This window comes from Etheostoma spectabile, chromosome 20, assembly GCF_008692095.1.
Source record: "Etheostoma spectabile isolate EspeVRDwgs_2016 chromosome 20, UIUC_Espe_1.0, whole genome shotgun sequence".
In the NCBI taxonomy this organism is placed as follows: Eukaryota; Metazoa; Chordata; class Actinopteri; order Perciformes; family Percidae; genus Etheostoma; species Etheostoma spectabile.
The window spans coordinates 9307742-9321576 of NC_045752.1; the positions used below are offsets into that span (position 1 = coordinate 9307742).

At 41.1% G+C, this 13835-nt stretch overlaps 1 protein-coding gene across 1 annotated transcript; it reads right to left on the reverse strand.

Annotated features, from left to right (window-relative positions):
• Positions 1-10: 10 nt before the first annotated feature.
• disp2 (dispatched RND transporter family member 2) lies at positions 11-12428 on the reverse strand. The gene is made up of 10 exons (XM_032500536.1): positions 12139-12428; positions 8354-8498; positions 7863-8140; positions 7518-7547; positions 7270-7393; positions 6587-6702; positions 5638-5753; positions 4893-4990; positions 4561-4719; positions 11-4260 (listed from the first exon to the last, which is right to left on the reverse strand). The coding sequence occupies exons 1-10, from the start codon at positions 12231-12233 to the stop codon at positions 931-933; spliced, it is 4491 nt and encodes a 1496-aa protein (XP_032356427.1). The 5' UTR covers positions 12234-12428; the 3' UTR covers positions 11-930.
• Between the last annotated feature and the right edge of the window lie 1407 nt (positions 12429-13835).

Here is a 13835-nt window from a genome sequence, read left to right on the forward strand (position 1 = left end):
AGTTTCTCACCAGTGCTGCAGTAAGGTCTGTGTACACATTGTTAGCTGTTGAAGCAGTGGCATGTGATGGTACAACTACTGCTTTGGAACTAGACGTTAGAGCTCGTTCTTTTCAAGATGTACACTGACATCCATGTGTCCGGGTGCAGTACGCATCTCAATTTGCCAACAGTGTATAAACCCAAATATCGTGTTATATCTGCATTACAACCCCTTTTTTGCCTTTTTAGTACAGTCAGTAAACATTTAAAATATTTTGGCACTGACACTGGAAAAAAACTGCATGACTTAGTTTGACACGGACACACTATATGCAGATAAGCCATGACACTACAAATGACACATTACAAACTGTTGCTTTCTTTGTCATGGTCATAATGGACATATTGTACTTATCGCCAGTTCAAAACAAAATGACTGCAGTTAAGACAGTTTGCTACTTAATGCAGCCCTTTCTCTGTGCATCTTGAATACATATATATATATTTTTTAATATTCAGAAGTTCATGAATGTATATGGCTCATTGAGCTCAATTCCAGCACGGAGAAAGGCCAGTCTGCACACAGATTGGAGTGTGCAGATGTGAAAAGCGTCCATGTTAACTCTGCAGTGGAGTTTTTTTGAACTCTGTCTAAAAATGCCAGTTCTATGAAGTGATGCTTTGATATGACCTTTTGTTGAAGAGACACTGCTATGTTCTGATTCTGTAACACACACTGTAAACACCTCAGCAGCAACATTTGAAAAACATGCTACACATGTTACATTTGCTGTTGGCTTATATTTCCTTTGAGTATTACACAAACAGTGTATGCTCCTTTTTGTAGTTTCTACATGCTTGTGTAAGTACAGTGTCTTTCTTTTTATAAATTCACAGCAATTAATGCACAGTGTTTGCACAAATGTTTGCAAGATTCCTCCAACTTTTCTCAACATGTATCCTCCCGTTGTCCGTCTCTCTTTATCCAAACGTCTGGCAGGTCTGGCTTACTGTTGGGTAAGATGACAACTTCTTCACTCTGACTGGTGCGGCCCTTGTTAGAAGTCTCATAAACGGTCTCTTTCAGTGAAAGACGAAGTGTGTCTCTCTTCCCGTTCAGATGTCCTGGTTGTAACTGAAGCTCTTCTCCATTTTGCTGCATATTAGAAGGTCCTTGTTCAATGTCACTCAGACATGTTTCATTAGAGCCCTCCAGACACTCGCAGAAGCTCTGAGACTGGGAGGAGAGGTGCCCTGTGTTGGAGTGGTGATGGTGATGCAGGCTCTCCTCTGTGGTTTGGTCTGCTTTGCAGAGAGATGGCTGGTCAGTGGTCTCCAGTGTGTGGCTGATGATGGTGTCCTCCATGCTGGAAGATGAGGAAAAGGATGTGTTGCTCCAGTGCTTCACCCCTCCAGACTGACCTCTGCATGTTTTACACAGCAGCTTGTCCTTTGCTATGTTTTCTTGTGACACGCCTACAGGTCGCAGGGTGTTTTCTTTGTATGGAGATGAAGTCTGGAGAGCTGGAGGTGGTTGGCAGGTCGTATGTTGATGAATGCACATCTCCGCACTGTCCCCATCCATGCTATTTCTGCTCATGTCTTTCCTGCTGTACTCAATCTCATCAGAGAGCACAGACGGCCGGTTGGACAGCTTACTTGTGCAGGTGCTGTTTTCAAAGCTGTCGCTCAGTCGATAGGCCAATGGCTGCAGCTCATACTGCTCCGGCCCTCGACCACCACCTCCCCCAGCTCCAGTTGGTTTCTGTCTCTGCTGACGTTGTTGGTCAGGGTAAAGATAGCCACCCACTTCTTTGTCATAACTCCTCCTCACTCTAGATCTGCTAAATGCCCCGTTAGCAGCCGAGGAATCGGGCTCTGCTGCCGAGCAAGAGGGCAGCACGCCATCATTGCGATCTGAAACACATGGCAGCGTGATCTTTCCGCAGTTTTTATGGGGTCCAAAAAAGCAGCATAAAGACTGGAAAAAGAAGGTTGCAAATCCACACGCTACACATTTCACCAAAAAGAGGAAAATCCCCAGTTTTCTGAACAGCAAGACTGTGGCAGGCAACATGATGATCCCCATGGAGAAAAATGCACCAGAAACTATTGCTACAGGACATCCCATCCTTTTAGTGGAGTGTGCTACTTTCCCAATTTTGTCTGAATGAGGAGCCAAGCTGTAAGAAATGCAGTAGTTGGCAATAAAGTCAACAGACAGCCCTGCAGCTGATGATATAAACAGGGCCTCGATTCCACTAAGCTGCCATTCAAGAAGAACAAGGAGCCCAATAGTGACAAAAACACTTCCTCCTACAGCTACAGTCCCATAAATGCTCAGTGGAATATTCCAGGTGGTTAAAAGAAGTAAAGCAAACGTGTGAGCTATTGAGAAGCCTGCTACTACTAGAGTCTCAGAACTTAAAGCCTGTTGTAGATCAAAAAGAGACAGATGACTGACGAACCAGCCATTCTCCAGACCTTGTGGTGCTCCTGATATTTCTCTGTTAAACCATGTGAGTATTTCTCTGTAGAAAAGATTGGCTCTGCTGTAGTTGAAGCTGTGGAGGTATGTGGTTTTGAACGCCAACACGAGGGCAGCGACCCTGCCATCTGGCTGGAAGTACAAGCCTCCGCTGTGGGCCAGATGGCCCTCAGCATACCTCTCCACCAGCATCATACTGAGGCAGTTCTCAAAAATGCTGGGCGTATAGGGGAAAGGGATGTCATTGCAACAAAAATGGAGGGAGTCATCAATCTCTGAGCACCGTCTGACAGAGACCCACTGTATTAGCTGCTCCACAAGACAGATATTTTCTGTCATATCCTCTTTATCCTCTGGCGAAGGAGGGGAATAAAAACTTTGGTTTTGAACCCGTCCACATAAGTCCCTCAACCAAACCTGAGCGTCTGGCCGGCTCATGTTAAAGCCTGGGTCAAGAACCAAAGAGCCATTGCTTTTTGGGTTAAAGTGATCCCCATTATCAGTTGGTTTGACACCCCAAACAAGCCTCATTGTAACCGGTTTATCCTCTCCATTTCTCTGTCTCTCAAACATAAACATGTGACAATACTCTGCGTCGTATCTTTCAAACGGGTGACTGGAGCGGAAAAGCTGGGCAATCCTGCTGTCTAAGGTGGGCAGTTTCATGCCTGGGTCAACGCAGGACATGTATATGCCCCCACCAGCCAGCACTGCAAACCAGCACACCCAGATGTACCTGAACTTCACCACTCCACAAGGCAGGATTTTCAGAAATAACAAATTGGAAGTGTCACTGAGACCTCTTTTTAATTCTCTCAGCTTTTGCCCGAGAGTAAAAAGGCATCTCTTGCGTGAGCTCGTATCCCAGAACCCTCCAGCATTTTTGGAGCAGCACGGTTTCCATCCCTGCACTGCTTCAGATGCACAGGACGCTTCTGTGTAGCGCTCGCGCAGAATGAAAGAGCACGGTAGCCAAACCAACGCCAAGATTGAGCTTATAAACGAGGCAGTTCCCAAATAAACAGAGAAACATCTGATTGCTGTGATGCTGCTGAAATAACCAGAGAAAAATGCTGCGCTGGAGGTCAACCCCGACGCTAGAATCAAATAGCCGACTTCCTGCAAAGCTCTGTTTACTCTCTTCTCCAGGGATGCTGAGGGGTTCTGGGATAGCTGCAGATTCCAGAAATCAGCAAAGATGAAAACCTGATTGGAGCAGCTTCCCAAGAGAATAAGAGCTGCAGAGAGGTTAACCAGGGGAAAGAATGTTAGGTGAAATGCTACTTTATAGATGAAATAGGAGGTCAGGAGGGAGCCTGTGATTGCTATTACAGATAACGCTACTATAAAGAGAGAGTGGAGATAAAGAGCCATAGTGAAAAGAAGAGACACAACAGCTAGCACGGGGTAGATTGAATCTCTTGCCAGGTAATACTTGAAAAGCCTCTGCTTGATGCCAAAGTCCATGCCAGTGATCGTGGTGTTGTTGAACGTCAGATCCCTGCCCTCAAGACTGTTCATATACATCTCCATCATGTGTTCTCCTTTGTCGATGGGTAAGAACAGAAGGCTGTACTTCAGTGTAGGGATTTGGTATTGGACAGTCTGCGGGCCGAGAAAGTCTTTATCAACCAAAAAGTGCAGGATTTGGAACACCACAGGGGATTGTTTACAGCGGGACGGCACAGAGGAGCAGCCGCCATGTTTGGGTTTCTTGACACATGCTTCCACCAGATGTCCTTCGTGATAATATGGAGCACATTTCCGGAGAAGTTTCAGGGACTCAGACACCTGGTGAGAAAGGGAGAAATGGAAAATGTATTCAGTGCACGCCAGTCAGTTATAATGAAGTGTTGTTGAAGTGCTTAACAGGTTTAACATTGTGGATGAGAAGATTGATCCAATCCCAATCCTCTGATCTATTTTTAGGCAAAAAAAGCAAATAAGGTTTTTTCCTTAACAACGTGCACCGTGGACAGTTCACTTACTGTACAGTATAAGATGGGCTATTGCAGTGTACTACTTACAAAAACCTAATTACAATTAATGTAGTAATTTGTTTGTATTTTAATGAGAAGAAAGCTACAGAACCTGGTGCGAGGTGAGGCTGAGGCAGCAGGAGGCGTTAGTGAGCACTGCCAAGTAATTCCCCAGAGACCAGCTCGGACAACAGCCGCCTCTGGACGTTCCCTCTGCCTCTCCCCTCACATGCTGCTGGCACAAGTCCTGGAACTGAGCCTGGGAGCGAATCTGAATCAGACAAGAGAAAGATTTTTTGAACACTTGCCCAGTTTTGAAACAAAATTCACATAAAATGAATCAATTTCAGATGAGGCAATGCACATAAAGTAGTGTTTTTAATTTCAGCAACAACAGGCAGAAGAGCAAAGATGAGATGGAGGGCTGAGTAGTTTAGAACGAACCCGGGATTGCTCCATCTCACACATGGCGTGGACGGCCTTCAGACTCCACAGACTGGCTGAGTTTTCTGATCGAAACACAAGCTGAGCCGAACGCTCGCCTGTGCAGAAAGAGACAGATGGATTCAACATACAGGAACAAGATGATTACTTTGTTGGGATGGCGATATGTATGGCGATATTGTGTGTTGTATCGCCCTGTCTGTTTTGAATCCTAATTAGGTCAAATCTTCAAGGCTTGTTATTGCTTGTAAATCCATTTAGGGATTTAGCTTTCTGTGTATCTGTAAGGCAAACTGAAGTATAGTCTTTGTTCTGCCAGCCTACTATTTCAAAGTATATTTAAGGAATAAAATATGGAATTAGCTGCTTAAGTAAATGCATTCTAAAAGCTATTATTTACGTCTTCTCACTATTTTTTCTTAATTTGCATTTAACTAATAAGCTGTCCCTGTTTCATTAGCTAGCTGGAACTGCAGATTATTCCCTAACAAGCTGGAGGGCTTTGCCTTCAGTCTTGTGCAAGTTGCTCATCTGCCGAAATTTACATTGGTTTACTAATTTTTCCATTTTTATTGTCTGCTCTGCTGAGGATGCTTGGAGACAGCAATCTTTAATATCCCTCATAACTTGGTAATTTTCCTAAAATCTATGTATTTTCGTAGTTCGAAGTTTGATGTAACGATGTTCTTATCAGCAGTGTTTTAACGGTTTATTGACAGGGATGAACTGATCTGGACCCACCCACCTGGAGCATCACAGAGGAACGTGTCTGGAGATGAGTCTCTGGCCAGCATCCTCTTGATGCGAAGCTTGGAGGTGTCCTGGCTGCCACTGCCGTCTCCACTGACAGCACCCCCAAAACTAGCACAGATTGAAGCACACACTTATTTTTTTAGCCTTACTAAACAGATACACACTTTGTTTAAATTGATCAATTAAATCATTTTAAATCTGCATTAACTTTTTTGGCCACTTGGGGGCATTGTAACAAGTTGTAAACATAACACTTACACAGCTTTACCCTTTAAAGTTGTTAAAGGGTAAAGTGAAAGCTGAATGTGTTAGCAAAGACTTGTTTATTAACACATCCAGCAGAAATGGATCAACATTCATTTTAAGTCCTGTTGCTCGCTACCTGGCAATTGTAAATCAAATTTATTTATTTAGTCTTTTCTTTTTGCTCAGTTTTTGGTCTCTACCAACCCCTGAGGGAAATATCTGGCTTTTAAATGCTTCACTTTGCTTACCAGCTATTTGTTAACTTTGTCTGTTTGTCATTTGGTGCTGTGTAGGTAGTGTAGAGTGGGTTTATTAGATCTTTTTTGCTGAAACCACTGATGAGAGTGGTGAGAGTGAATAAAATCAGTAAAGTTATTAGCCAGAAAACCAAAACAAGAAGCTACATAAAAGACGCAAAAAAGCATTGTCAAAAAGCATTTGTCACTACAAGTGACTCTTTTTGCATTACACATAGTCCTCTGATCTTTATTGCTACAGTCATGTTGTCAAGTAACAGTTATAGTATTAACCAGAGCAAAAACTCAGTTTTACAGTTATAAAACCTTGACCAACCACACAACCTTATACACACAGCATGACCACTCAAATCTATTTGTGAAGCATCTGTGTGCATCGGCCAGTGGTGCAGTCCTCCTGTGTAGAAAGCCTGCGTTCTACTAAATCTCTTTGCTAACCTTTTACTGAGCTGCTGTGGTAAAGGAGACAGTTTTCTCCCCGGACCAGTGTTCTCCTGCAGCACAGACAAGCTTGACTGGCGATCTCCGATGTACGTTCCCCGTGGCTCAAAGCCCTGAGGAAAAAGCACACTCGCATTCACACACAAACACACATCAAAGCTAAACACACAGCTGACTGAATAAATCAGCATCACAAGCACCCGTCTGAATAAGCTTGTTTGGTAGATGAGTGTATTTTCTTAAAAGAAAGAGAGCCCCACACTTGCATTATATAAAGCAATCATAGTTGTTATTCTTATGTAAATCCTTTCAAATTTGCCATTTATGTTGCATTGTTGTGATTCACATGTTGCATTTTCATAAGGATGTTTCAATCAGTGTTTATCCTGTAAGCTTGCATCTCAAAGGTGAGAAAATGTATGTAATTAAGATGACAGCGAGTGTGCTCTCCTTCAGTGCAGTTCAATGACTCTTAGATGAAATGTAACTAAATAGATATGGCTGAGCTCATGAGTCATTGGACAAACAGTAATTAACACTCAGCCTAAGGTGGTGGGGGAGCTTAGCATTGAATACTTGACAGTAGACATATGAGGGCGGCATCAAGGAGGGACTGCAGGATTACATTTTAGACTGTATGCTTTTGTATATGTGCGTATGACTGTGTGTTTGAGACTCACTAGCAGCGGGTCAGAGAAGTCTGGCAGTGGACCAATGAAGAGTCCGGCCAGTGAGCATCCCAGCAGCAGCACGGCACAACACACCAACACTGCTAACGGGTAGTCCACTATCACCTGGGAATAACTTCCAAGTAGAAAGCCACAGAAGAAGAAGACATGACACTGGGTAAAGAATATTTGTTGTGATCAAAATAAGAGACATGCACTACCTTTGGGCTTTCAAAGTAAAAAGTGGTTTGAGTTCTTACTTTCTGAGGATGCAGTATAGTCCTCCGTCCCTGTTAATAGTTGAGAACTTTGTTATAATAATTTGAAAATGATATTGATATCACATCATAATAATAATAATAATAATGAATTTAATTTGTAATGCACTTTATATTTGCGAAAATCCCAAAGTGCTACATGGTTAAAAAGTAAGTGATAAAATAAAACACATGGAGAGCATGAAAATTATAAAATAGTAAATTGATAAATAAATTATTAATTAATAAATTATAATATAGATGTAAAAGTGACATCAATCTTCTCATCTCTCCAACAAACTGACTAAGCGTATTTCCCAAAATGTCCATCTATTCCTTTAAACACACCTTACTGTCACCACATGTCGCTGCGTGGGTTTCTGTGTTCGGCTTTCATTTGACCCACGCAGCCAATGACATCTCACGTCACCGTGGCGAGACGTCTGATGGGCAGAACTACGAGTGTGTCCCCCTTTCACTGCCACACATCCTTTAGCATGAGGACCGGTTGTGTTTGAATGACAGTCGCGGCATGTCTTTGGTTTAATTGGACCGTAATGGCTGCAGTGGGGACATTTTTGGCTCTGTGGCGAATCATAGGCCCCAGCTTGAAGACCCTGGGGGACCTAATGAAAAAAAAATAGGATTGAAAATACATACACAGAATATAAATCAAAGGAATTATGTATATGTTCCTCTACGCATAGGATTGCGGTATCATTAGTCTGTTGAGTAACACTGCCTCCCAAATCCTGAATCTATTTCTAACCTTTGTGTTTTAATGAGTCCCCAAATATCTATCCTAAAAAGCCCACAGTGCAGTCAGTGCTCAGGCATACTTGGTGGTAAAGCTGGCAGGAGGAAGAGGGTCTGCCAAGGCTGCTGCAGCTGTCACACAGCTCCCCTTCAGACTGGATGACTGTCAACTGGGCTTCAGCTGAGCACTCGCTGTCAGGAGGGCACAGAGACACTGCCGGGATCTCGCTGAGAGGAATAGACAAACAAGAGGAGAGAATGATGGGTGAGAGGGGGGAAATGGTTGACTGATAAGCACGAAAGAAAGGAGCAACAAAGTTCTGTAAAACTGAAGGTGCAAATGTTCAGTTGGTGAAACTGTGCATAAATGCACAGGGTAGTGTTTTTAAATCTTAGTAATCTTGATTCATATCAGTTTCTTGACTGCATTTGTGGCTTAATCTCATATTCAATGGAAAATTGAGGGTATCAGCAGAGCTAATGAGGAACAGGTAAGGAACAGATTTCTGGGTAATGCACTTGGCTACTGGAAGTAAGAAGCCCCAATTAAAAAATAAAGGAGGGTACGAGAGAATGAAGGAACAAGAGAGTGAGAGACTAATTTCACAGCATGTCAAAGACCCCATTATTAGAGAGGTAGGTGGCTGTTCAGGATAGATAACATTACATTACATGTCATTTAGCTGAGCCTTTTATCCAAAACAACTTCCAATTAAATGCAAGTACATTAGCTTTAAATATGCCAAACTACAAAGAGCCGTATGAAAGTGGAACTTTGTTTTTTATTATTATTATCCAATGAACAGTTTGAAGAGATGTGTTTTTAGCCTGGCTTCCTGCCGTCCTGATGTCAAAGGGGAGCTCGTTCCGCCATTTAGGAGCCCGGACTGCAAAGAGTTGGGATTTTGTTGAGTGATTAGTTGTTCCTCGTCGTGAGGGGGAAGCAAGCAGATTAGCTGATGCAGAGCATTATGCATTATTTACATAATAATGTCACCTGTCAGGAGAACTCTAAAGTGACGCTTGTAAGGTAAGCCTTTTACTTTCTCATTCCCATGCTTTATATTGCAAGGAAATGATACTTGGTTGCAAAAATATCTATTTTTAGCCATGCTAACAGCTAGCTTTAGAGATGGTTATATTGGTTGGCCCACCACTTTGGTCCACATTAACATTTTGTACAGACATTTTGTACAGACATGGTTCCCAATGGATGAACACCACCATGAGGTTGTTTAGGATGAACTATAACAACTTTGGCAATCCCTTGTGCTTTATGTCAGCTGTGCTTTGTGTTTAATACTAACAAGTTAATGTTAGCATGCTGAGCTAAGATGGTGAACATGATATAAACATTATACTTGCTAAACATTGGCATGTTAGCATTGTTTATTCTAGAGCATGTTCGCATGCTGACGTTAGCATAAGTCCTGTACCTATATAGCCTACAGCCTCAGAGCCACTAGCTGTATTCCATTCCTTTTCTACACACAAAACACTAAAATAACATAGCATTCACATACAGAATTATATATATAATTCAAATAGATATTGCAAAGATTTTAAAGATAAAAAGATGTCGGACTACCATAAAAACATGGGATCTTAATATTTTCTTACGTGTAAACATTATGTAGCTTCAATGAACAGCTGGAACAAGCTGAGACAGAGAATACTGTATGCAATAGTGTCAGGCAACATGAAAAAATAATTTCTTCTACTTCAAAACTAAAGGGAAAGACTGTATATCGAGGGCTGTAATCTGATCACATTCTTGCTTTCAATTTGTTTTATTTAATCTTCTTCCAAAATTTTAAGAAGTTTTAAAGTCTCATTAACTAAAGTAACCAAACAGACCAAATTAATGAGTAATGCTCTGGTTGTATCTCAGTAAATGGGCCATGAGGTCTGTGTCGTCTAGCCTACCACTTGCTTGTTTTTCCACAGTAGACTGGATGCAACCGCACTTCCTGCCGTGTCACCATGGCAACAGAGTAAGTCAACAGAACCTAAATGACCTCACACAGTTTTATTTGCATCCCATAACAGATGATGAGTAGTCTGTAAAATTGATGATATACAGTAGAAGAGGTATTAGTTGAAGCTCAGTGGGAAACTGAACCTCCGTATTTTGTCTTTGTATTGCAATAAAACTGTGATATGATTTAAATAATAAATAGCCCACAGTGTACTCTGCAGCTATAACATGTGTTTGTCATCTAGTTTTGGAGTGAGTAAATACACTCGTAGAAAGTATGTGGAAGTCAACACTGTCAACTAATTTCACACTTTTTCTATCGATGGAGCAGGATAAAGCATTTATCATTTATTTATTGTGGATAAAGCATTTGTATAAAAGCAGCAATACAACATTAAGAAAAAATGTCCTGCCTTGCAAATGTAACTTAAGTAAAGGTACATCAACAAATATATCAATCAAAAGGAAAATTAATAATTCAGAGTAGTAATTCAAGTAACCCATTTATGTCACACAATATGATAATTATTAGTAATGCATTAATGTGTAGGTAAACTGGGGTAGTTAATCTTGTGCTCACTAATCTAAGATGTCAGAATAGTGATTAAGGACAGCTTTAAGGCATTCAAAAGACTCAAGCTACGAAAACATCTAACAGGCTTAAGACTGTCAGCTCTCACTACTCTCTCCTCGGTCTGCCTTTAGGTCTCTGTATCTCCTTTTCTACAGCACAGCCTCTTTTACATCAACTCACTGGATGCCAGTCAATGTCATGCTCTCAAACATATTAACTGCCAACCACACACACACACACACACACACACACGCACACACAGAAAAAGGACAAAGGCTCAGGCTGCATGAAAACTGTTAACATTCCTAAAATGAGGCAGGGTGTTATTAAGAGGACAAAGACTTGAGGCTCTGCCTTCAAACTAAGAGAGGACAAATACATGTGGCCTGTTGCTGAACTGAAGGGTAGCAGACCTCTGCTGTTTTCAGCCCCACTGTCATGTTTAAAGCCCCCCTTGGCCATTTGATTGTTATAAATATATCAACCTTCTTCTGGGTCACGAATGTCACCATCACCATGTCACTCACTCTGCTGTGTATACTATATATCTATATCTATATCTATAGATATAGATATAGATATAGATAGATAGATAGATCGATACTTGGCTTCTGTGTATTGAGACAGGATTGCCAAAGAAAATATTGCAATATGATGCTGTATCAATATATTCCCCCACCCCTAATATATATATATATATATATATATATATATATATATATATACACATACATACATACGCAGCAGAGTGAGTGACATGGTGACATATTGACCCAGAAGAAGGTTGATGACACTGAACAGATCTTACAGTTCTCCAGTCAACTATGAATGTAACTGCGATCAAACGACAAAGGCCTAGAACAAATGAGCATAAATGCTTCTGAGAATTAATTCAATAAGGCACTGAAAGTACTAGCATTTGTTTATCACCTTGTTAAAATACTGCCATCTTTATGTGATAACATGGATTAACGTGATATTTAAGTGATATTTGACCTGAACATGTTGTGATTACCAAACATAAAAATCTTAAGTAAGTTGACAACAGCACGTCTTGGTTTCACCAGCAGTACAAAGTGCAACATAATCAGGAATGCTGTAATAATGTTTAAATGACAATTATCATTTGTAATGGAAAACAATTACAATAGCAGAAATCGTATTCTGTGCATAATCCTATTGGCCAGCATTAACAGGCACAGCTGGATGAACAATAGGCTACTCACATTGGCCGGGTACGTCTACTACTGTACATGCCATTTATTTTCCTGCAGTAACCTATAAGTAGATAAATCCACGAACAAAAAAAAACCCACCTTTGGTAAGCCTCCTGAATTTCCATTTCATCCGTAGGGGATTCATCCATCACTATCGCATCCGTGCTTTCTCCTATTATCGAGCAAGCCTCCATCTCCCTCCTGATTCCGCTTTAAACTAATTATATAAAAATAAAAGGCTATTATGAATTTTCTGTCATTTTGAACAGTCCCCATCCATCCAGTACACGAGGATCGGGAGCTTGTTTCTGAGGCTGCTACTACACAGCAGCACTAGGGCTGTTTGGGTTAATCTGCCCCGAGCTGCGCCCTGATTGGCGGAGCCGTGGTGATGACGTTGAAGACGCTGCCTGGTCGCTGTCCAACCGGCCGCGGTGCTGGAGCACAGAGTGACTGATAGTGCGCATCAGTTAATTGGCTCGGACAGGAGCTACAGATGCTGTTTGGTGTGCGTTACGAAGGTGCACTGACAGTGATGCTGGGTTCAAATAAAACTATCATTTATTTGGGACATTTAGTTTGTGGTCACCATGGTACCAAATACTGTTAATGCCCAATTTACCTTGCCAGGGTGGATGGTATCAATTGATTAAAATCAATACCAATCAATCAATGCAGGAAGAGACTGAGATCAGATGCAATTTAGTTGCATACAGTGACAAAAATATGGGCTATTGCAGAATTGTTTCTAAGACGATTTACAACGGGTTTACAATTATAAGCTAATGAGTGGCTTTGTTAATGACTTATAGCTGCTTTTTAGATCAGTTATAATCCATTAATAAGAACGACCTTTGTTTTGCCAGGTTGTGAAAACAGTGATTGGCCTGGACCATTTATACAGTTGAACACAGACCAAAAAGTGTTACAACGTGTATCCTACATCTGCACACTTGATGGACTAAAAACCCCTAATGAATGACCTTTGAGCTGCAGACAAGAAGGCTTATTAGAAATGCATAGGACTATCATTGATTAATTGATTAGCTTACTAACATTATTACTTCCTCATTACCAAATAAGACACCAAAGGGATTTGTCGCTAACCTAAATATTTTTTATTAATAGCAAATGAAATGGATTTATGTGATTTATTAGCTTTTTATGAAGGATGCCCTAGTAGAAAGTAGTACTAGTTATTCATCTTTTTTGACCTTTTCATGCATATTCTTACCTGTGAATAAGACTGCAATAATTACATAGTGAAGTATGCACAGTATTTCCTTCTGAAATGTAATGCAATACAAATATGATGTTTGAAGCTTTGAGTAGGTTAAGATGTGGACTGTACAAAATGATGTATCACATGAATTTGATTCTGATTAGTAGTGACAAAAAATAGCTTTACTGTTTTTTTTGCCACTAAGCAGGATAAGATGGCGTGTAAAACACAAACAAACCTTCAAGGTTTTTTTTAGAGATGCCTGGGGTCACAACTCGGTGAGTTACAGCTTACTATTCCAATGTTGGTTACAGTAACATCAAATCTCTGTACATCTATTAACAGTCATTCATCATTCAGGCAAACAAAGAAAGAAATTGGGTATTGGTGTCTTTAGAAATTGTCCTAGCTTTTATAGATGACTTTGGGATTTTTATCAAGAGAAGTGAGACCAGCACAAAAGAAGGAGAAACTGTGACACAGCAGACCTGCTAATGAGGCGGCCGCTGGTCTGGCTCTGGTTATAAATATGAATCATGGCGCTAGGCCCCTTGTGTCTGAGGGGGTGGGGGGG